Source organism: Heptranchias perlo, chromosome 2, assembly GCF_035084215.1.
Source record: "Heptranchias perlo isolate sHepPer1 chromosome 2, sHepPer1.hap1, whole genome shotgun sequence".
Lineage (NCBI taxonomy): Eukaryota > Metazoa > Chordata > Chondrichthyes > Hexanchiformes > Hexanchidae > Heptranchias > Heptranchias perlo.
This window is the reverse complement of record NC_090326.1, coordinates 171,681,747-171,705,518: the sequence shown is the minus strand read 5'-3', so window position 1 is coordinate 171,705,518 and position 23,772 is coordinate 171,681,747. Positions and strand designations below refer to the sequence as shown.

Sequence of the window (23,772 nt, the reverse complement as noted above, 5' to 3'; positions counted from 1 at the left end):
ACCAGAACTGTACACAGTACTCAAGCTGTGGCCTAACTAGTGTTTTATACAGTTCCAGCATAACCTCCCTGCTTTTATTTTCTATGCCTCGGCTAATAAAGGAAAGTATCCCTTATGCTGCCTTAACCACCTTATCTACCTGTCCTGCTACCTTCAGGGATCTGTGGACATGCACTCCAAGGTCCCTCACTTCCTCTACACCTCTCAGTATCCTCCCATTTATTGTGTATTCCCTTGTTTGCTTGGTCTATCCTTCGCTCCCTTTTTAAACAACGGTACAACATTAGCAGTCCTCCAATCCTCCGGCACCACGCCTGTATCCAGTGAAGTTTGGAAAATGATGGTCAGAGCCTCCGCTATTTCCTCCCTGGCTTCTTTTAACAGCCTGGGATACATTTCATCCGGGCCTGGTGATTTATCCACTTTCAAAGATGCTAATCCCCTTAATACTTCTTCTCTCACTATGTTTATCCCATCCAATATTTCACACTCCTCCTCCTCAACTACAATCTCTGCATTGTCCCTCTCCTTTGTGAAGACGGGGCTGTCTGTTTTCCTGGGGTGGGGGCCGTGGGTTGTCCCAGTGAAGAGGGCGTGGGGTATCTACGTTCTGGGGGTGGGGTGCTGAGGGTAAATCATGCTGTTGCCTTTTGCCCTGTGGTGTTCGATGGATGTTGCCTTTTGCCCTGTGGTGTTCGATACCGTGCCGGGGTCGTGGGCTCGGGCGCCGCGCCGGGGTCGTGGGCTCGGGCGCCGCGCCGGGGTCGTGGGCTCGGGCGCCGCGCCGGGGTCGTGGGCTCGGGCGCCGGGGTCGTGGGCTCGGGCGCCGCGCCGGGGTCGTGGGCTCGGGCACCGCCCGGGTTTCCTGTCAGGGTTTTTCGGACCAGCGCTGTTTGAGATCTTGGTTTGGTTTCAGGTCAGCTGAAGCAGTTGTCCATTCTGAAGGTGGATCAGAACCGACTGACGCAGTTAACAGAGGCGGTTGGGGAGTGCAGCAATCTGACGGAGCTGATACTGACCGAGAACCTGCTCACGGTAAGGTGGTGTGGGGCACTGGGTGCGGCAGCCAGCTGCTCAGCGGGACTGCGGCATCGTCGCACGGTTTGTGATATATTCAGTCCCACCTGATTGACATTTTAAACATCTGCCTGACCCAGCAGCAGTCGGACAGTGTGAACTTGTAGGGTAGAGTCGGGTGCTCGATGTTGGACCTTTAGGTGTCAGCCTCGGCTCAGTGAGCAGCACTCTCTCCTCTGAATCAGAAGGTTGTGGGTTCAAAACCCACTCCAGAGATTTGAGCACATTTTATAGGCGGACACTCCCACTACAGTACTGAGGGAGCGCCGCACTGTCGGAGGGTCAGTACTGAGGGAGCGCCGCACTGTCGGAGGGTCAGTACTGAGGGAGCGCCGCACTGTCGGAGGGTCAGTACTGAGGGAGCGCCGCACTGTCGGAGGGTCAGTACTGAGGGAGCGCCGCACTGTCGGAGGGTCAGTACTGAAGGAGCGCCGCACTGTCGGAGGGTCAGTACTGAGGGAGTGCCGCACTGTCGGAGGGTCAGTACTGAGGGAGTGCTGCACTGTCAGAGGGTCAGTACTGAGGGAGCGCCGCACTGTCGGAGGGTCAGTACTGAGGGAGTGCCGCACTGTCGGAGGGTCAGTACTGAGGGAGCGCTGCACTGTCGGAGGGTCAGTACTGAGGGAGTGCTGCACTGTCGGAGGGTCAGTACTGAGGGAGTGCTGCACTGTCGGAGGGTCAGTACTGAGGGAGCGCCGCACTGTCGGAGGGTCAGTACTGAGGGAGCGCCGCACTGTCGGAGGGTCAGTAATGAGGGAGCGCCGCACTGTCGGAGGCTCAGTACTGAGGGAGCGCCGCACTGTCGGAGGCTCAGTACTGAGGGAGCGCCGCACTGTCGGAGGCTCAGTACTGAGGGAGCGCCGCACTGTCGGAGGGTCAGTACTGAGGGAGCGCCGCACTGTCGGAGGGTCAGTACTGAGGGAGCGCTGCACTGTCGGAGGGTCAGTACTGAGGGAGCGCCGCACTGTCGGAGGGTCAGTACTGAGGGAGCGCCGCACTGTCGGAGGGTCAGTACTGAGGGAGCGCCGCACTGTCGGAGGGTCAGTACTGAGGGAGTGCCGCACTGTCGGAGGGTCAGTACTGAGGGAGTGCTGCACTGTCAGAGGGTCAGTACTGAGGGAGCGCCGCACTGTCGGAGGGTCAGTACTGAGGGAGTGCCGCACTGTCGGAGGGTCAGTACTGAGGGAGCGCTGCACTGTCGGAGGGTCAGTACTGAGGGAGTGCTGCACTGTCGGAGGGTCAGTACTGAGGGAGTGCTGCACTGTCGGAGGGTCAGTACTGAGGGAGCGCCGCACTGTCGGAGGGTCAGTACTGAGGGAGCGCCGCACTGTCGGAGGGTCAGTACTGAGGGAGCGCCGCACTGTCGGAGGGTCAGTACTGAGGGAGCGCCGCACTGTCGGAGGCTCAGTACTGAGGGAGCGCCGCACTGTCGGAGGCTCAGTACTGAGGGAGCGCCGCACTGTCGGAGGGTCAGTACTGAGGGAGCGCCGCACTGTCGGAGGGTCAGTACTGAGGGAGCGCTGCACTGTCGGAGGGTCAGTACTGAGGGAGCGCCGCACTGTCGGAGGGTCAGTACTGAGGGAGCGCCGCACTGTCGGAGGGTCAGTACTGAGGGAGCGCCGCACTGTCGGAGGGTCAGTACTGAGGGAGCGCTGCACTGTCGGAGGGTCAGTACTGAGGGAGCGCCGCACTGTCGGAGGGTCAGTACTGAGGGAGCGCTGCACTGTCGGAGGGTCAGTACTGAGGGAGCGCTGCACTGTCGGAGGGTCAGTACTGAGGGAGTGCTGCACTGTCGGAGGGTCAGTACTGAGGGAGCGCCGCACTGTCGGAGGGTCAGTACTGAGGGAGTGCCGCACTGTCGGAGGGTCAGTACTGAGGGAGTGCTGCACTGTCGGAGGGTCAGTACTGAGGGAGCGCCGCACTGTCGGAGGGTCAGTACTGAGGGAGCGCCGCACTGTCGGAGGGTCAGTACTGAGGGAGTGCCGCACTGTCGGAGGGTCAGTACTGAGGGAGTGCAGCACTGTCGGAGGGTCAGTACTGAGGGAGCGCCGCACTGTCGGAGGGTCAGTACTGAGGGAGTGCCGCACTGTCGGAGGGTCAGTACTGAGGGAGTGCTGCACTGTCGGAGGGTCAGTACTGAGGGAGCGCTGCACTGTCGGAGGGTCAGTACTGAGGGAGCGCCGCACTGTCGGAGGGTCAGTACTGAGGGAGCGCCGCACTGTCGGAGGGTCAGTACTGAGGGAGCGCCGCACTGTCGGAGGCTCAGTACTGAGGGAGCGCCGCACTGTCGGAGGCTCAGTACTGAGGGAGCGCCGCACTGTCGGAGGGTCAGTACTGAGGGAGCGCCGCACTGTCGGAGGGTCAGTACTGAGGGAGCGCTGCACTGTCGGAGGGTCAGTACTGAGGGAGCGCCGCACTGTCGGAGGGTCAGTACTGAGGGAGCGCCGCACTGTCGGAGGGTCAGTACTGAGGGAGCGCCGCACTGTCGGAGGGTCAGTACTGAGGGAGCGCTGCACTGTCGGAGGGTCAGTACTGAGGGAGCGCCGCACTGTCGGAGGGTCAGTACTGAGGGAGCGCTGCACTGTCGGAGGGTCAGTACTGAGGGAGCGCTGCACTGTCGGAGGGTCAGTACTGAGGGAGTGCTGCACCGTCGGAGGGTCAGTACTGAGGGAGTGCTGCACTGTCGGAGGGTCAGTACTGAGGGAGTGCTGCACTGTCGGAAGTGCCGTCTTTCGGATGAGACGTTAAACTGAGGCCCCGCCTGCCCTTTCAGCTGGATGTAAAAGGTACCATGGCCATTAGAATCATAGAAAGGTTACAGCACGAAGGAGGCCATTCGGCCCATCGAATCCGTGCCGGCTCTATGCAAGAGCAATCCAGCTCGTCCCACTCCCCCGCCCTTTCCCTGTAGCCCTGCAATTTTTTCCTTTCAAGTACTTATCCAGTTCCCTTTTGAAGGCCATGATTGAATCTGCCTCCACCACCCCCTCGGGCAGTGCATTCCAGATCATAACCACTCGCTGTGTAAAAAAGTTTTTCCTCATGTCACCTTTGGTTCTTTTGCCAGTCGTCTTAAATCTATGTCCTCTGGTTCTTGACCCTTCCGCCAATGGGAACAGTTTCTCTCTATCTACTCTCTCGACCCTTCATGATTTTGAACACCTCGATCAAATCTCCTCGCAACTTTCTCTGTTCCAAGGAGAACAACCCCAGCTTCTCCAGTCTCTCCACATAACTAAAGTCCCTCATCCCTGGAATCATTCTAGTAAATCTTTTCTGCACCCTCTCTAAGGCCTTCACATCTTTTCTGAAGTGCGGTGCCCAGAACTGGACACAATACTCCAGTTGTGGCCGAACCAGCGTTTTATAAAGGTTCATCATAACAGTGTTATGGAAGGAGAACAGGGAAGTTCTCCAGTATTTATCCCACAACCAACATCACTAAAACAGATTATCTGGTCATTATCACATTGCTGTTTTTGGGATCTTGCTGTGCTTAAGTTGGCTGCCGCGTTTCCTACATTACAACAGTGACTACACTTCAAAAATACTTCATTGGCTGTCAAGCGCTTTGGGATCTCGTGAGGTGGTGAAAGGCGCTGTATAAATGCAAGTTTGTTCTTTTCCGGGTTAATTCCAGACACTGCCCAAATCTATCGGAAAACTGAAGAAAGTGACAAACCTGAATGTGGATCGTAATAGACTCGTGCATTTTCCACCTGAAGTGGGAGGCTGTGTGAGTTTAAACGTGCTGAGTCTCCGGGACAATCGGCTGACGCATCTCCCTCCTGAACTGGCCAATGCCTCTGAGATTCATGTACTGGACGTGGCTGGGAACAGGTAGGAGTTTTTTTTTTATTCGTTCATGGGATGTGGGCGTCGCTGGCGAGGCCGGCATTTATTGCCCATCCCTAATTACCCTTGAGAAGGTGGTGGTGAGCCGCCTTCTTGAACCGCTGCAGTCCGTGTGGTGAAGGTTCTCCCACAGTGCTGTTAGGAAGGGAGTTCCAGGATTTTGACCCAGCGACGATGAAGGAACGGCGATATATTTCCAAGTCGGGATGGTGCGTGACTTGGAGGAGAACGTCTGCCTCCATGTGTAGCTCTCCTTTTTGGTCCCTAATCAGTCCCACCCCTCCTGTTACTACCCGTTTACTATTTATGTACCGATAGAAGACTTGTTTACCTCGCTTCGTGCGTTTACACACATGCACTGTGAACCAGTCTTAGACTTTCTTGTACTCTCTCTTGGTCTGATCCCACCTAATACTGTACTATTACTTACTCTAGGGCTATTCTTCTCTCCCAATCCTTTGTGCCCCTTGTTTCTCCTTTCCAGTGCTACATCCTGGTGCCCACTCCCCTGCCAAATTAGTTTAAACCCTCCACCACAGCACTAGCGAACCTCCTCGTGAGGACATTAGTCCCGGCTCTGTTGAGGTGCAACCTGTCCAGCCTGTACAGGTCCCACCTCCCCCAGAACTGGTCCCAATGCCCCAGAAATCTAAAGCCCTCCCTCCTGAACCATGTCTCCAACCACGCACTCATCTGCTCTGTCCTCCTATTTCTATACTCACTAGCGCGTGACACCGGGAGTAATCCGGAGATTACTACCTTTGTGGTCCTGCTTCTTAATCTCTTTCCTAACTCCTTAAAATCTGCCTGCAGGACCTCATCCCTCTTTCTACCTATGTCATTGGTACCGATATGGACCACGGCCTCTGGCTGTTCACCCTCCCCCCTCAGAATGTTCTGTAGCTGCTCAGTGACATCCTTGACCCTAGCACCAGGGAGGCACCACACCATCCTGGAATCACGTCTGCGACCGCAGAAACGCCTGTCTGCTCCCCTAACTGTAAATGTGGAGAGGGTGGTTGGAGTTACGCACTGATCTGTAAGCCGAAGTGTGCCTGCTCGCAGTGTGTCTCCTCAGTGAGTGTGTGCATGTTATGTAGTTGTGTATCTCCTCGCTGAGTGTACAGATGTTCTTCTGCCCAGTGTATCTCCCCACTGTGTGTACAGATGTTCCTGTGCCCAGTGTATCTACCCACTGTATGTACAGATGTTCCTGTGCTCATTGTATCTCCTCACTGTGTACAGATGTTCCTGTGCCCATTGTATCTCCCCACTGTGTGTACACATGTTCCTGTGCTCAGTGTATCTCCCCACTGTGTGTACAGATGTTCCTGTGCTCAGTGTATCTCCTCACTGTGTGTACAGATGTTCCTGTGCCCAGTGTATCTCCTCACTGTGAGTACAGATGTTCCTGTGCTCAGTGTATCTCCTCACTGTGTGTACAGATGTTCCTGTGCTCAGTGTATCTCCTCACTGTGTGTACAGATGTTCCTGTGCCCAGTGTATCTCCTCACTGTGAGTACAGATGTTCCTGTGCTCAGTGTATCTCCTCACTGTGTGTACAGATGTTCCTGTGCCCAGTGTATCTCCTCACTGTGTGTACAGATGTTCCTGTGCCCAGTGCATCTCCTCACTGTGTACAGATGTTCCTGTGCTCAGTGTATCTCCTCACTGTGTGTACAGATGTTCCTGTGCCCAGTGTATCTCCTCACTGTGTGTACAGATGTTCCTGTGCTCAGTGTATCTCCTCACTGTGAGTACAGATGTTCCTGTGCTCAGTGTATCTCCTCACTGTGTGTACAGATGTTCCTGTGCTCAGTGTATCTCCTCACTGTGTGTACAGATGTTCCTGTGCCCAGTGTATCTCCTCACTGTGAGTACAGATGTTCCTGTGCTCAGTGTATCTCCTCACTGTGTGTACAGATGTTCCTGTGCCCAGTGTATCTCCTCACTGTGAGTACAGATGTTCCTGTGCTCAGTGTATCTCCTCACTGTGTGTACAGATGTTCCTGTGCTCAGTGTATCTCCTCACTGTGTGTACAGATGTTCCTGTGCCCAGTGTATCTCCTCACTGTGTGTACAGATGTTCCTGTGCTCAGTGTATCTCCTCACTGTGTGTACAGATGTTCCTGTGCCCAGTGTATCTCCTCACTGTGTGTACAGATGTTCCTGTGCTCAGTGTATCTCCTCACTGTGTGTACAGATGTTCCTGTGCCAAGTGTATCTCCTCACTGTGTACAGATGTTCCTGTGCCCAGTGTATCTCCTCACTGTGTACAGATGTTCCTGTGCCCAGTGTATCTCCTCACTGTGTGTACAGATGTTCCTGTGCCCAGTGTATCTCCTCACTGTGTGTACAGATGTTCCTGTGCCCAGTGTATCTCCTCACTGTGTGTACAGATGTTCCTGCACTCAGTGTATCTCCTCACTGAGTGTACAGATGTTCCTGTGCCCAGTGTATCTACTCAGTGTGTACAGATGTTCCTGTGCCCAGTGTATCTCATCACTGTGTGTACAGATGTTCCTGTGCCCAGTGTATCTCATCACTGTGTGTACAGATGTTCCTGTGCCCAGTGTATCTCCTCACTGTGAGTACAGATGTTCCTGTGCCCAGTGTATCTCCTCACTGTGTGTACAGATGTTCCTGTGCCCAGTTTATCTCCTCACTGTGTGTACAGATGTTCCTGTGCCCAGTGTATCTCCTCACTGTGTGTACAGATGTTCCTGTGCCCAGTGTTATCTCATCACTGTGTGTACAGATGTTCCTGTGCCCAGTGTATCTCATCACTGTGTGTACAGATGTTCCTGTGCCCAGTGTATCTCCTCACTGTGAGTACAGATGTTCCTGTGCCCAGTGTATCTCCTCACTGTGTGTACAGATGTTCCTGTGCCCAGTGTATCTCCTCACTGTGTGTACAGATGTTCCTGTGCCCAGTGTATCTCCTCACTGTGTGTACAGATGTTCCTGTGCCCAGTGTATCTCCTCACTGTGTGTGTGATCTTTCCCTCTCAGGCTGCTGAACCTGCCGTTTGCTCTGACGAACCTGAATCTGAAAGCCCTGTGGCTCGCGGAGAATCAGTCGCAGCCGATGCTGAAATTCCAAACCGAGGACGATGAGAAGACGGGCGAGAAGGTCCTCACCTGCTACCTCCTGCCGCAGCAACCATCCCCCAGTCTGGGTAAGGTCCTGACATTATCCCCCTGGAAACATGGGCTCATTTCCTCACTGATTCCCAAGTGTCCAGTGTGGCAATTCATGGCGACCGTGATCATTTTTTCATGTCCGGTGCTCTGGGTGATCCCTCACTCCTGACGCACCAGGCCTTGACTGAAGGTGTAGTGTTTGGGTCCTGGGTGAACAGCAAACCCTTTCATTGTTACCAGATATTGCAACAGAATTCCACTCTGTCTCCTCTCACCTCAGCAAGAGGTTAACTTCAGCGAGACCGGGGGCTGGGCTATTAATCCCGGTCTCTCCTGGGCTGGGCTATTAATCCCAGTCTCTCCCGGGCTGGGCTATTAATCCCAGTCTCTCCCGGGCTGGGCTATTAATCCCGGTCTCTCCCGGGCTGGGCTATTAATCCCGGTCTCTCCCGGGCTGGGCTATTAATCCCGGTCTCTCCCGGGCTGGGCTATTAATCCCGGTCTCTCCCGGGCTGGGCTATTAATCCCGGTCTCTCCCGGGCTGGGCTATTAATCCCGGTCTCTCCCGGGCTGGGCTATTAATCCCGGTCTCTCCCGGGCTGGGCTATTAATCCCGGTCTCTCCCGGGCTGGGCTATTAATCCCGGTCTCTCCTGGGCTGGGTTATTAATCAGTGCTGTTAGTCCCTGATTCAGATTAACTTTTGGTTGCAGAGAATCTCCTGAACGACAGTCTGGATGAGACGTGGCCGGAACCCAATCTGAACCGTGTCAGTGTGATCCAGTTTCAGGAGGAACTGAAGGATGATGAGAACGAGGAGGAAGCAGAGAGACGGGTGAGTTTGAATTATCTGTGAAGGGCAGTGGTCCCAAGAGGAAGGGGGTTCCGGGACCCTGGGGGAGGGGGTGTGGGGACCCCCGGTCCAGGGGGAGAGGGTGTGGGGACCCCCAATCCAGGGGGGAGGGGGTGCAGGGACCCCCGGTTCAGGGGGAGGGGGTGCGGGGACCCCAGGTCCAGGGGGAGGGGGTGCGGGGACCCCCGGTCCAGGGGGACGGGTTGTAGGTTTGTGGATCCAGGGGCTTCAGAGGATGGGTTGAAATGCAAGGCCTCTCTCAGACTGTTAGTGTGTGAGGCTGTCTCACTCTCCTTGGCCTGGGAAGGGGTGGGTCGTGTGTAGATCTGTCAATCTAAGAAATGCGCGCAGCAGGTAGCTGAGCTCTTGGACTGATCTCCCCAGTCCGTGTGTGCGTGTGTCCACTCTGCTCCGTGTGCGTGTGTCCACTCTGCTCCGTGTGCGTGTGTCCACTCTGCTCCGTGTGCGTGTGTCCACTCTGCTCCGTGTGCGTGTGTCCACTCTGCTCCGTGTGCGTGTGTCCACTCTGCTCCGTGTGCGTGTGTCCACTCTGCTCCGTGTGCGTGTGTCCACTCTGCTCCGTGTGATCTCCCCAGTCCAGGTGTGTGTGTTAACTCTGCTCCGTGTGATCTCCCCAGTTCAGGTGTGTGTGTTCACTCTGCTCCGAGTTATCTCTATCCTGGCCGTTTCTCAAATTCCATCAGGAGTAAATTTTTACAAGTTCAATATTGTTGCCGTATTGTGAATTTTAAAGGGGAGCGTGTGAAGGTTAGTTGAGGGGATCCTATACAAGATGCTGCTCTGACCAGCTGGGATCTTTGTGTCCCTGTTCTACAGGGTCGGTTACAGCGCAGGGCTACCCCACATCCCAGCGAGCTGAAGGTAATGAAACAGGCGATTGAAGACCGCAGGGGAGAGGCACTCACTATGAAAGCCCAGGACCAGCCCTCATCGCCTGACTCACCGGAGCCACAGGTCAGTGCAGCCAGTGTACGATAACACGCCGATGGTAAATGTGGTGTGTCGGTGACAGTCACGGGTATTTTTTTTTATTCATGGGATGTGGGCGTCGCTGGTGAGGCCGGCATTTATTGCCCATCCCTAATTGCCCTTGAGAAGGTGGTGGTGAGCCGCCACCTTGAACCGCTGCAGTCCGTGTGGTGAAGGTTCTCCCACAGTGCTGTTAGGAAGGGAGTTCCAGGATTTTGTCCCAGCGACGATGAAGGAACGGCGATATATTACCAAGTTGGGATGGTGTTGTTCCCATGTGCCTGCTGCTCTTGTCCTTCTAGGTGGTAGAGGTCATGGGTTTGGGAGGTGCTGTCGAAGAAGCCTTGGCGAATTGTTGCAGTGCATCCTGTGGATGGTACACACTGCAGCCACTGTGCGCCGGTGGTGAAGGGAATGAATGGTTAGGGTGGTGGATGGGGTGCCAATCAAGCGGGCTGCTTTGTCCTGGATGGTGTCGAGCTTCTTGAGTGTTGTTGGAGCTGCACTCATCCAGGCAAGTGGAGAGTATTCCATCACACTCCTGACTTGTGCCTTGTAGATGGTGGAAAGGCTTTGGGGAGTCAGGAGGTGAGTCACTCGCCGCAGAATACCCAGCCTCTGACCTGCTCTTGTAGTATTTATGTGGCTGGTCCAGTTTGTTTTTTCTGGTCAATGGTGACCCCCATGATGTTGATGGTGGGGGATTCAGTGATGGTAATGCCGTTGAATGTCAAGGGGAGGTGGTTAGACTCTCTCTTTTTGGAAATGGTCATTGCCTGGCATTTGTCTGGCGTGAATGTTACTTGCCACTTATGAGCCCAAGCCTGGATGTTGTCCAGGTCTTGCTGCATGCGGGCTCGGACTGCTTCGTTATCTGAGGGGTTGCGAATGGAACTGAACATCCCCATTTCTGACGTTATGATGGAGGGAAGGTCATTGATGAAACAGCTGAAGATGGTTGGGCCGAGGACACTGCCCTGAGGAATTCCTGGAGCAATGCCTTGGGGCTGAGATGATTGGCCTCCAACAACCACTACCATCTTCCTTTGTGCTAAGTATGAGTCCAGCCACTGGAGAGTTTTCCCCCTGATTCCCATTGACTTCAATTTTACTCGGGCTCCTTGGTGCCACACTCGGTCAAATGCTGTCTTGATGTCAAGGGCAGTCACTCTCACCTCATCTCTGGAATTCAACTCTTTTGTCCATGTTTGGACCAAGGCTGTAATGAGGTCTGGAGCTGAGTGGTCCTGGCGGAACCCAAACTGAGCATCGGTGAGCAGGTTATTGGTGAGTAAGTGCCGCTTGATAGCACTGTCGCTGACACCTTCCATCACTTTGCTGATGATTGAGAGTAGACTGATGGGGCGGTAATTGGCCGGATTGGATTAGTCCTGCTTTTTGTGGACAGGGCACTTTTCCACTTTGTCGGGTAGATAAGAACATAAGAAATAGGAGCAGGAGTAGGCCATATTTTTTAAAATTCGTTCATGGGATGTGGGTGCGCTGGCGAGGCCGGCATTTATTGCCCATCCCTAATTGCCTTGAGAAGGTGGTGGTGAACCCCTCGAGCCTGCTCCACCATTCAATCAGATCATGGCTGATCTTCGACCTAAACTCCACTTTCCCGCCCGATCCCCAGATCCCTTGATTCCCCGAGAGACCAAAAATCTATCGATCTCAGCCTTGAATATATTCAATGACTCAGCATCCACAGCCCTCTGGGGGAGAGAATTCCAAAGATTCACAACCCTCTGAGTGAAGAAATTCCTCCTCATCTCAGTCTGAAATGGCCGACCCCTTATCCTGAGACTATGCCCCCTAGTTCTAGACTCTCCAGCCAGGGGAATCAATCTCTCAGCATCTACCCTGTCAAGCCCCCTCAGAATCTTATCTGTTTCAATGAGATCACCTCTCATTCTTCTAAACTCCAGAGAGTATAAGCCCATTCTACACAATCTCTCCTCATAGGACAACCCTCTCATCCCAGGAATTAATCTAGTGAACCTTCGTTGCACCGCCTCTAAGGCAAGTATATCCTTCCTTAGATAAGGAGACCAAAACTGTACACAGTATTCCAGGTGAGGTCTCACTAAAGCCCTGTACAACTGTAGTAAGATTTCTTTACTCTTGTACTCCAACCCTTTGGCAATAAAGGCCAACAAGCTATTTGCTTTCCTAATTGCCTGCTGCACCTGCATGTTAACTTTTTCTTGTACCAGGACACCCAAGTCTCTCTGGATACCAACTTTTAATAATTTCTCTCCATTTAAAAAATATTCTGTTTTTCTATTCTTCCCACCAAAGTTTCTCATTTCTCCACTCTATCTGCCACTTTCTTATCCACTCAGTTAACCTGTCTATATCCCTTTGCAGACTCTTTGTGTCCTCCTCACTGCTTACTTTCCCAGCTGCCAATGTTGTAGCTGTACTGGAACAGCTTAGCTAGAGGTGCGGCTAGTTCCGGAGCCCAAGTCTTCAGCACTACAGCCGGGATGTTGTCGGGGCCCATAGCCTTTGCTGTATCCAGTGCACTCAGCCGTTTCTGGATATCATGTGGAGTGAATCGAATTGGCTGAAGACTGGCTTCTCTGATGGTGGGGATCTCGGGAGGAGGCCGAGATGGATCATCCACTTGGCACTTCTGGCTGAAGATGGTTGCAAACACTTCAGCCTTGTCTTGTCCTCTTGTGCTGGACTCTGCCATCATTGAGGATGGGGATCTTCATGGAGCCTCCTCCTCCCGTTAGTTGTTTAATTGTCCACCACCATTCACGACTGGATGTGGCAGGACTTCAGAGCTTTGATCTGATCCGTTGGTTGTGGAATCGCTTAGCTCTATCTATAGCATGTTGCATCCGCTGTTTAGCATGCATGTAGTCCTGAGTTGTAGCTTCACCAGGTTGGCACCTCATTTTTAGGTACGCCTGGTGCTGCTTCTGGCATGCTCTTCTACACTCCTCATTGAACCAGGGTTGATCCCCTGGCTTGTTGGTAATGGTAGAGTGAGGAATATGCCGGGCCATGAGGTTACAGATTGTGCTGGAATACAGTTCTGCTGCTGCTGATGGCCCACAGCACCTCATGGATGCCCAGTTTTGAGCTGCTAGATCTGTTCTGAATCTATCCCATTTAGCACGGTGGTAGTGCCACACAACACGTTGGATGGTGTCCTCAGTGCGAAGACGAGACTTCGTCTCCACAAGGACTGTACTGTGGTCACTCCTACCAATACTGTCATGGACAGATGCATCTGCAACAGGTAGATTGGTGAGGACGAGGTCAAGTAAGTTTTTCCCTTGTGTTGGTTTGCTCACCACCTGCCGCAGGCCCAGTCTGGCAGCTATGTCCTTCAGGACTTGGCCAGCTTGGTCAGTAGTGGTGCTACCGAGCCACTCTTGGTGATGGACATTGAAGTCCCCCACCCAGAGTACATTCTGTGCCCTTGCTACCCTCAGTGCTTCCTCCAAGTGGTGCTCAACATGGAGGAGGACTGATTCATCAGCTGAAGGAGGGCGGTAGGTGGTAATCAGCAGGAGGTTTCCTTGCCCATGTTTGACCTGATGCCATGAGATTTCATGGGGTCCAGAGTCAATGTTGAGGACTCCCAGGGCCACTCCCTGTATATCACTGTACCGCCACCTCTGGTGGGTCTGTCCTGCCGGTGGGACAGGACATACCCAGGGATGGTGATGGAAGAGTCTGGGACGTTGGCTGAAAGATATGATTCTGTGAGTATGGCTATGTCAGGCTGTTGCTTGACTAGTCTGTGGGACAGCTCTCCCAATTTTGGCACAAGTCCCCAGATGTTAATGAGGAGGACTTTGCAGGGTCGACTGAGCTTGGTTTGCCTTTGTCGTGTCCGATGCCGGGTGGTCCGTCCGGTTTTATTCTTATTATAAAGTTTTGTAGCGAGATTGTACAACTGAGTGGCTTGCTGGGCCATTTCGGAGGGCGATTAAGAATCAACCACATTGCTGTGGGTCTGGAGTCACATATAGGCCAGACCGGGTAAGGACGGCAGGTTTCCTTCCCTAAAGGACATTAGTGAACCAGATGGATTTTTATGACAATCCAGTAGTTTCATGGCCACCATTACTGATACTAGTATTTTAATTCCAGATTTTATTTAATTAACTGAATTTAAGTTCCCCAGCTGCCGTGGTGTGTCGTGACGGGTGTAGTGTGTCTCTGATGGTGACGGGTGTAGTGTGTCTCTGACGGTGACGGGTGTAGTGTGTCTCTGACGGTGACGGGTGTGGTGTGTCTCTGAAGGTGACGGGTGTGGTGTGTCTCTGATGGTGACGGGTGTAGTGTGTCTCTGACGGTGACGGGTGTAGTGTGTCTCTGACGGTGACGGGTGTGGTGTCTCTCTGATGGTGACGGGTGTAGTGTGTCTCTGATGGTGACGGGTGTAGTGTGTCTCTGAAGGTGACGGGTGTGGTGTGTCTCTGATGGTGACGGGTGTAGTGTGTCTCTGACGGTGACGGGTGTAGTGTGTCTCTGACGGTGACGGGTGTGGTGTCTCTCTGATGGTGACGGGTGTAGTGTGTCTCTGAAGGTGACGGGTGTAGTGTGTCTCTGAAGGTGACGGGTGTGGTGTGTCTCTGATGGTGACGGGTGTAGTGTGTCTCTGATGGTGACGGGTGTGGTGTGTCTCTGATGGTGACGGGTGTGGTGTGTCTCTGATGGTGACGGGTGTAGTGTGTCTCTGACGGTGACGGGTGTAGTGTGTCTCTGAAGGTGACGGGTGTGGTGTGTCTCTGATGGTGACGGGTGTAGTGTGTCTCTGACGGTGACGGGTGTAGTGTGTCTCTGACGGTGACGGGTGTGGTGTCTCTCTGATGGTGACGGGTGTGGTATGTCTCTGACGGTGGTGGGTGTGGTGTCTCTCTGACGGTGGCGGGTGTGGTGTCTCTCTGACGGTGATGGGTGTGGTGTCTCTCTGACGGTGGTGGGTGTGGTGTCTCTCTGACGGTGACGGGTGTGGTGTCTCTCTGACGGTGGCGGGTGTGGTATGTCTCTGACGGTGGCGGGTGTGGTGTCTCTCTGACGGTGGTGGGTGTGGTGTCTCTCTGACGGTGGTGGGTGTGGTGTCTCTCTGACGGTGGCGGGTGTGGTGTCTCTCTGACGGTGGCGGGTGTGGTGTCTCTCTGACGGTGGCGGGTGTGGTGTCTCTCTGACGGTGGCGGGTGTGGTGTCTCTGACGGTGACGGGTGTGGTGTGTCTCTGACGGTGACGGGTGTGGTGTCTCTCTGAAGGTGACGGGTGTAGTGTGTCTCTGAAGGTGACGGGTGTAGTGTGTCTCTGACGGTGACGGGTGTAGTGTGTCTCTGACGGTGACGGGTGTAGTGTGTCTCTGAAGGTGACGGGTGTAGTGTGTCTCTGAAGGTGACGGGTGTAGTGTGTCTCTGACGGTGACGGGTGTAGTGTGTCTCTGACGGTGACGGGTGTAGTGTGTCTCTGACGGTGACGGGTGTAGTGTGTCTCTGACGGTGACGGGTGTAGTGTGTCTCTGACGGTGACGGGTGTAGTGTGTCTCTGACGGTGACGGGTGTGGTGTGTCTCTGACGGTGACGGGTGTGGTATGTCTCTGACGGTGACGGGTGTGGTGTCTCTCTGACGGTGACGGGTGTGGTGTCTCTCTGACGGTGACGGTTGTGGTGTCTCTCTGACGGTGGCGGGTGTGGTGTCTCTGACGGTGACGGGTGTGGTGTCTCTCTGACGGTGGTGGGTGTGGTGTCTCTCTGACGGTGATGGGTGTGGTGTCTCTCTGACGGTGACGGGTGTAGTGTGTCTCTGACGGTGACGGGTGTAGTGTGTCTCTGACGGTGACGGGTGTAGTGTGTCTCTGACGGTGACGGGTGTAGTGTGTCTCTGACGGTGACGGGTGTAGTGTGTCTCTGACGGTGACGGGTGTAGTGTGTCTCTGACGGTGACGGGTGTGGTATGTCTCTGACGGTGACGGGTGTGGTGTCTCTCTGACGGTGACGGGTGTGGTGTCTCTGACGGTGACGGGTGTGGTGTCTCTGACGGTGACGGGTGTGGTGTCTCTCTGACGGTGACGGGTGTGGTGTCTCTCTGACGGTGGCGGGTGTGGTGTCTCTGACGGTGACGGGTGTGGTGTCTCTCTGACGGTGACGGGTGTGGTGTCTCTCTGACGGTGGTGGGTGTGGTGTCTCTCTGACGGTGACGGGTGTGGTGTCTCTCTGACGGTGGTGGGTGTGGTGTCTCTCTGACGGTGACGGGTGTGGTGTCTCTCTGACGGTGACGGGTGTGGTGTGTCTCTGACGGTGACGGGTGTGGTGTCTCTCTGACGGTGGTGGGTGTGGTGTCTCTCTGACGGTGACGAGTGTGGTGTCTCTCTGACGGTGGTGGGTGTGGTGTCTCTGACGGTGGTGGGTGTGGTGTCTCTCTGACGGTGGTGGGTGTGGTGTCTCTGACGGTGGTGGGTGTGGTGTCTCTGACGGTGGTGGGTGTGGTGTCTCTCTGACGGTGACGGGTGTGGTGTCTCTCTGACGGTGACGGGTGTGGTGTCTCTCTGACGGTGGTGGGTGTGGTGTCTCTCTGACGGTGACGGGTGTGGTGTCTCTCTGACGGTGACGGGTGTGGTGTCTCTCTGACGGTGACGGGTGTGGTGTCTCTCTGACGGTGACGGGTGTGGTGTCTCTCTGACGGTGACGGGTGTGGTGTCTCTCTGACGGTGACGGGTGTGGTGTCTCTCTGACGGTGACGGGTGTGGTGTCTCTCTGACGGTGACGGGTGTGGTGTCTCTCTGACGGTGACGGGTGTGGTGTCTCTCTGACGGTGACGGGTGTGGTGTCTCTCTGACGGTGACGGGTGTGGTGTCTCTCTGACGGTGACGGGTGTGGTGTCTCTCTGACGGTGACGGGTGTGGTGTCTCTCTGACGGTGGTGGGTGTGATATGTCTCTCTAACGGTGTGTTTGTGCGCCCAGTGTTGGTGTGATTTGCTGGTATCTGATTGTGTTGTTGTTTTCCTTTCTCTAGGAGAAGAGGTTGAGTGCGCTGTCGAACCAGAGCCACGATTCCCACCTGTCCAATGGTGGGATTTCTCTGGGGCCGGACGTGCCTGAACTAATGACGAACCAGTTGGCAGATAAAGAGAATCCAATCGAGGAGTGCAGGGAAATGGTGGAACGCAATGATGAGCAAGAGGAAGAGGAGGATGAAGATGAGTACCTTGAGGTGAAGAGCTCAGAGCAGAGCCCAATCGTTACCTGTACTCCCATAGCTGTGTGTACACTGACTGTATGGCTATAGTACTGTACGCACAGAGTGACTGCACACAAATAGTACTGTACACACTACAGCAATAGTACTGTACACCTAATACTGTACAGTGAGCGACCGTACACCTATAGTACTGTACACACTGACTGTACACCTATAGTACTGTGCACCTATAGTACTGTACACACTGACTGTACACCTATAGTACTGTACACCTATAGTACTGTACACACTGACTGTACACCTATAGTACTGTGCACCTATAGTACTGTACACACTGACTGTACACCTATAGTACTGTGCACCTATAGTACTGTACACACTGACTGTACACCTATAGTACTGTACACCTATAGTACTGTACACACTGACTGTACACCTATAGTACTGTACACCTATAGTACTGTACACTGACTGTACACCTATAGTACTGTATGCACTGTACACCTATAGTACTGTACACTTATAGTACTGCACACTGTGCACCATTAGGACTGTACACCTATAGTACTGCACACCTATAGTACTGTACACACTGTACACCTATAGTACTGTACACCTATAGTACTATACACACTGTACACCTACAGTATTGTACACACTGTGCACCTATAGTACTGTACACGCTAACAGTGACTGTACACCTATAGTACTGTACACACTGTTCACCTTTGGTACTGTACACACTAACAGTGACTGTACACCTATAGTACTGTACACACTGACTGTTCACCTTTGGTACTGTACACACTAACAGTGACTGTACACCTATAGTACTGTACACACTGACTGTTCACCTTTGGTACTGTACACACTAACAGTGACTGTACACCTATAGTACTGTACACACTGACTGTTCACCTTTGGTACTGTACACACTAACAGTGACTGTACACCTATAGTACTGTACACACTGACTGTTCACCTTTGGTACTGTACACACTAACAGTGACTGCACACCTATAGTAATGTACACACTGTCCACCTATAGCACTGTACACACTGTACAGCTATAGTACTGCACACATTGACTGTACACCTATGGTACTGTACACACTAACAGTGACTGTACACCAACAGTACATTAGAACATAAATAGGAACAGGAGTAGGCCATACGGACCCTGGCTGATCCTATAGAATCATAGAAAGGTTACAGCATGGAAGGAGGCCATTCGGTCCATCGAGTCCGTGCCGGCTCTCTGCAAGAGCAATCCAGCTAGTCCCACTCCCCTGCCCTTTCCCCGTAGCCCTGCAGATTTTTTCCTTTCAAGTACTTATCCAGTTCCCTTTTGAAGGCCATGATTGAATCTGCCTCCACCACCCCCTCGGGCAGTGCATTCCAGATCCTAAACACTCGCTGTGTAAAAAAGTTTTTCCTCATGTCACCTTTGGTTCTTCTGCCCTTGTTTTCTCTGCCTTCCACTATTGCTTCTTCCCTTTCTGTCTTTTGTTTCTATCCTTGTTTCCCCCTCCTCTGTCTCCCTGCTCAGGTTCCCATCCCCTGCCATTCCATTTTAAACCTTCCCCAACAGCACTAGCAAACACCCCCGCAAGGACATTGGTCCCGGTCCTGCTCAGGTGTAACCCGTCCCGCTTGTACAGGTCCCTCCTTCCCCAGAACCGGTCCCAATGTCCCAGGAATCGAAATCCCTCCCTCCTACACCATCCCTGCAGCCACGCATTCATCCTGTCTATTCTCCTGTTCCTATTCTCACTAGCACGTGGCACAGGTAGTAATCCTGAGATCACTACCTTTGAGGTCCTGCTTGTTAATTTATCTCCTAACTCCTTAAATTCACCTTGCAGGACCTCATCCCTTTTTTTACCTATGTCGTTGGTACCAATATGGACCACGACTACTGGCTGTTCACCCTCCCCCTCCAGAATGCCCTGCAGCCGCACCGTGACATCCTTGACCCTAGCACCAGGGAGGCAACAGACCATCCTGGAGTCACGTTTGCGGCCGCAGAAACGCCTATCTGTTCTCCTTACAATGGAATCCCCTATCACTATAGCCCTGCCACTCTTATTCCTCCCCTCCTGTGCAGCAGAGCCACCTGTGGTGCCACAAACTTGGCTCTTGCTGCTTTCCCCTGATAAGCCATCTCCCCCAACAGTATCCAAAGCGGTATATCTGTTTGAGAGGGAGATGGCCCCAGGGGACTCCTGCTCTACCTGCCTAGTCCTTTCACTCTGCCTGTCTGCGACAGCGCTGCACTGTCGGAAGGTCAGCGCTGAGGGAGCGCCGCACTGTCAGAGGTGCCGTCTTTCAAATGAGACGTTAAACCGAGGCCCCTTCTCCCCTCTCAGGTGGATGTAAAAAATCCCATGGCACTATTTGAAGAAGATCAGGGGAGTTGTTCTTGGTGGCGTGGCCAATATTTATCTCCCAACCAACATCTAAAACGGATTATCAGGCCATTATCACATTGCTGTTTGTGGGATCTTGCTGTGCGCAACTTGGCTGCGGCGTTTCCTACATTACAAACGTGGCTACACCTCAAAAATACTTCATTGGCTGTGAAGCGTTTTGGAATGTCCCAAGATGGTGAAAAGTTACGATATAAATCCAAGTCTTTCTTTTGAATCTCTGCCCGCCGGGTCGGGCTGTAACAGATGTGCCCTATAATTCACAGCCCATGGTGCGATTTGCTGAAGACACTGTGATCCGGGGCGAGGAGGAAGGAGATGGGGAGGGCGATTTCATCGCCCCCGAGAAGCAGCGGCTGATTCGGAAGGACACCCCCCACTACAAGAAGCAGTTTAAGATCAGCAAGCTGCCCAAGCCCGAGGCGGTGATTGCCATGCTGCAGGGACTGCCCAGCACAGAGCTGCAGGAGGAAGATGACCAGGGCAATGAGCCCAGCCACTGCCAGGACGCAGACACAGAGCAACTGGAGGACGATCAGGAGGTTAGAGACCAACGGCTCTCCCAGCCCCCAGTTAAGGTAGGATGCAAGCTCAGGCCTGGAGCCCTGACCCGGGGGAGGAGTGCGAGGGAGGGAGGGGGGGCTGGTCAGGTGCAGTATTATCGAGGCCTTTCTGTGTACTGGGAGCAGCAGACTTGCATTAACCTTTCCACTGCCATGAGATGTAGCTGCAGTTCACCCTTCACCTTGAGATCTCTCAGCCTGACTGACCAGGGAATGCTACTGACCGATTGGGATAGAGGTCAGGGTGAAGAGGTGGGGCCGGCCAGTGTTCCCAGTGAAAGGGTTAATGGCTGCGTGTTCAGTCCCAGCTGGTATTTGACCGTGTTTAGCATGTCTGTCACGTGTGGGTTAGTGCTTCAGTGTCCCGGGAGGTGTGGAACGTTCCGACTGTCTGTCTGTTTGGTTTATTGTACTCAAGGCTGCCCACAGGAGACGTGAGAATATTCCTGTTCGGTGCTGCATCTAACGGATAACGATGGTCACCAAATCATGTCACTGAGCAATGCACCAGAGCCTCTCGTAAACCAGCACTACTGACTGTGGGACAGCCTGTCAAAACTGGATAGCCAGCTGGTGGGGGATAGAATACAACAGCCTGGTCTTCAGTTGCTTCCAAGCCTTTATTCACAGAGCTCCACATCATACCCACCACACCCGAGATCAGCTCTCTTAAATGGACAGGAGAGTTCCTAATTGATACGCACCACCTGAATACAATTAACACATTAATATAAATAAATCACATCGATACAATTAACAGAGCCCGCTACCCAGAGCAGGTGGGGCAGGGGCTATTCTGTGATCCAAGGTTACACCGTGCAATCGGCCACTTAAAACAGGCCAGAGCGCTGAGCTCAATATGGCAGTGCCGCACCACGAAGGCTGTTTGGTGCCCCTGCTGCCTGTGCCCCTCTCTCCCCGGCACTCCGTGCCTGCTGCCCCTTCGCTCTGTGCCCCTGCCCCCTTTGCTTATGTGGAGACCCTGCTCTCAGTTTCACGGTCCACTCTCTGGTGTTTTGCTGAGTGACGCGTTGAGGATTATTGAGCCGGGCTAGTTTCCCCTTGTCGCTGACTACTGACCGTGTCGTATTAATTGCAGTCTCCCGCATGTGTTCTGAATTGTTACTGATGTGTCTCTAAGATTGATTGCATGAACTAGAATAGCAGGACAGTATCCATAACACTGACTCCCTTTCAAACCCGGGATCTATCCAACTCCATTCCTCACTCCACTTGGCTCTCTGTCCTGTTCCCCACTCCCGTGCTGCCTGCTTTGTACCCTGCGCTCCTCTCCCTCTCTCCATCTCTCCCTGCTTCCCCTGAACAGTCAGTGCTTCCTTCCCTTCCTCTCAGACCTCTTAAAGCCTGCTTGCCTTAGCAATCCTGTCCGTCCGGCTCTCTTTCTCATGCTGTGCGTATCTGTCTCTGTATATACCTCGCTCTGTTGTTTACTCTGTCCCACACCTCTGTCTGTCTCGCCTTGTCTCTGCCTGCCTCCCACCGCCTGCCTCCTGCCCTCTGCCTCTGATCTCCAGTTAATAACTGCAACATAGACCACTGTCTGTAGCACTGGGTGTCATAAACTAACTGACTAACCTCCCATTTATAACCTGGTGAATGATTCCTCGCAGTGAGGCAGTTGGAGGCTTCCTCCGTGTGTTACATAACGGTGTGTGAATAACAACAGATTGGCACGTCACCTCCACACACACACACACACACACACACACACACACACACACTCCACGCCTGTAGGACAAGATCTGAGGCAAGCATGCAACGGAAAGTGCCAAGAATCTTGCCCGTACACTGACTCTTAGTACACGGGCAGGTACTCCGGACTCTGTGTACCTGTCCACACAGCCTCTCCGGGCTTCATGGAGTAAGCTCCACCTTTAACAGTATCTCCCTGCTGACTGCACTCTCCAGCGGCCCACGGCATTTAAAGTCTGACATGACTCGGGGGTTTGTGTGGAGCCGACTGTCTGCTAGGAGTGTGGAAGGAGTATGGGTCATTCTGTGGGAGGGAGCGCAGAAGGGCCACAAATAAGGTCAAACGCAAACCCTATGCACATCTGGAATGCCCTGCCTGAAAGGTTCAGAAATATATTTCAAAAGGCAATTGGATAAATACTCGAAGGGGAAAATTTTACCGGGTTATGGGGAAAGGGCAGGGGAGTGGGACTAATTGGATAGCTCTTTCAAAGAGCCGGCACAGGCACGATGGGCTGAATGGCCTCCTCCTGTGCTGTATCAGTCTATGATTGTGCGTACAGGAGGAAAGAATCTTGCACTTATCCACATATACTTGCTGATTTGCACTCCTTTGCGCGCTCCTGCACTCAGTCGTGAGCCTGCCCTCGTGAATATGTCCGCATGCTGTCTCAGATTCACTCGCGATTCGACTTTGTAAACTTGTGCACGCGGTGGTAGACGGCTCATTTCTGGCATTCAACAAAGGTGATTGGGCTCCCTGGAGAATATCTTTGTGTTTAACCTGAAGAAATTCAAAGTTTCCTTTTTTTTAAATTTCATCTGCTGCACATGGAGGACACTGAGTGCTGAGAGATTGCCCCAGTTATTACTTCTCGTGACCTTCAGACACGTGTTCAGTGAGGAGAGGGTCACCTCTCCCATGTGCAGCTCTCTCCACACGCTGACCTATTCTTTCACTGTTTCTGCATCTCCTTCAAATTCTATGAACGTGTTTGATCTGAAGGACTGGGTTTTTGGCGTTTGATTGACCGGATCTCTGGGCTCTCAAATTCTTAGTGTAGCACAGTTTTTAGCTGACGCCTGAGTTCTCTGTGTTCCATTCCGCATTGGGAGAGTTATTCCTCTCTCCTCCTTTGGTCCCACATTACCCACCCCTCTCGCTCTCCCCCTGCACCTGCTGCTGGGCTGTTTGTTTGAATGCTTCCATGCTTCTGGGGTGTATGTGTCCAAATGCGTGTATGTGGTTTGGGCCATAGTGTCTGGGTGTATGGGCTGTGTATGTAGTGTGCGCGGTGTGTGCGCGTATATGCAGTGTGCACGCGAGCGGATGTAATGTGTGGGCATGTATGGGCTATGTGTGTGGTGTGTACGTATATGCAGTGTGTGGGTATGTGCATGTATGTGTGCATGTATGCGGTGTGTGTGTTTGTGTGGTACATATGGTATGCATGGTGTATGCGGAGTGTGTGTGTGTGTGCAATGTGCATTTATGTGGTGTATGGTATGCGCAGTGTGTATGTTGTATTTGGTATGTGCGGTGTATGTGGTATGCACTGTGCGCGGTGTATGTGGTATGTGCGGTGTATGTGGTATGCACTGTGGTGTATGTGGTATGTGCGGTGTATGTGGTATGCACTGTGGTGTATGTGGTATGCACTGTGCGCGGTGTATGGTATGCGCGGTGTATGTGGTATGCACTGTGCGCGGTGTATTTGGTATGTGTGGTGTATGTGGTATGCACTGTGTGCGGTGTATTTGGTATGTGCGGTGTATGTGGTATGCACTGTGCGCGGTGTATTTGGTATGTGCGGTGTATGTGGTATGCACTGTGCGCGGTGTATTTGGTATGTGCGGTGTATGTGGTATGCACTGTGCTGTATGTGGTATGCGCGGTGTGTGCGTGTATGCAGTATATATATGCAGATTGTGTGGTGTATATGGTATGTGTGTTTGA

At 53.2% G+C, this 23,772-nt stretch overlaps 1 protein-coding gene across 1 annotated transcript in view; it reads left to right on the top strand.

Moving 5' to 3' along the window:
- Positions 1-23,772, top strand: part of scrib (scribble planar cell polarity protein) — a 296,559-nt gene that overhangs the window by 60,653 nt on the left and 212,134 nt on the right. Inside the window, 7 exon segments of the mRNA XM_067996625.1 lie at positions 917-1,035; positions 4,718-4,917; positions 7,945-8,111; positions 8,789-8,910; positions 9,766-9,903; positions 16,925-17,122; positions 19,806-20,117. Coding sequence (XP_067852726.1) covers positions 917-1,035; positions 4,718-4,917; positions 7,945-8,111; positions 8,789-8,910; positions 9,766-9,903; positions 16,925-17,122; positions 19,806-20,117 — 1,256 coding nt within the window.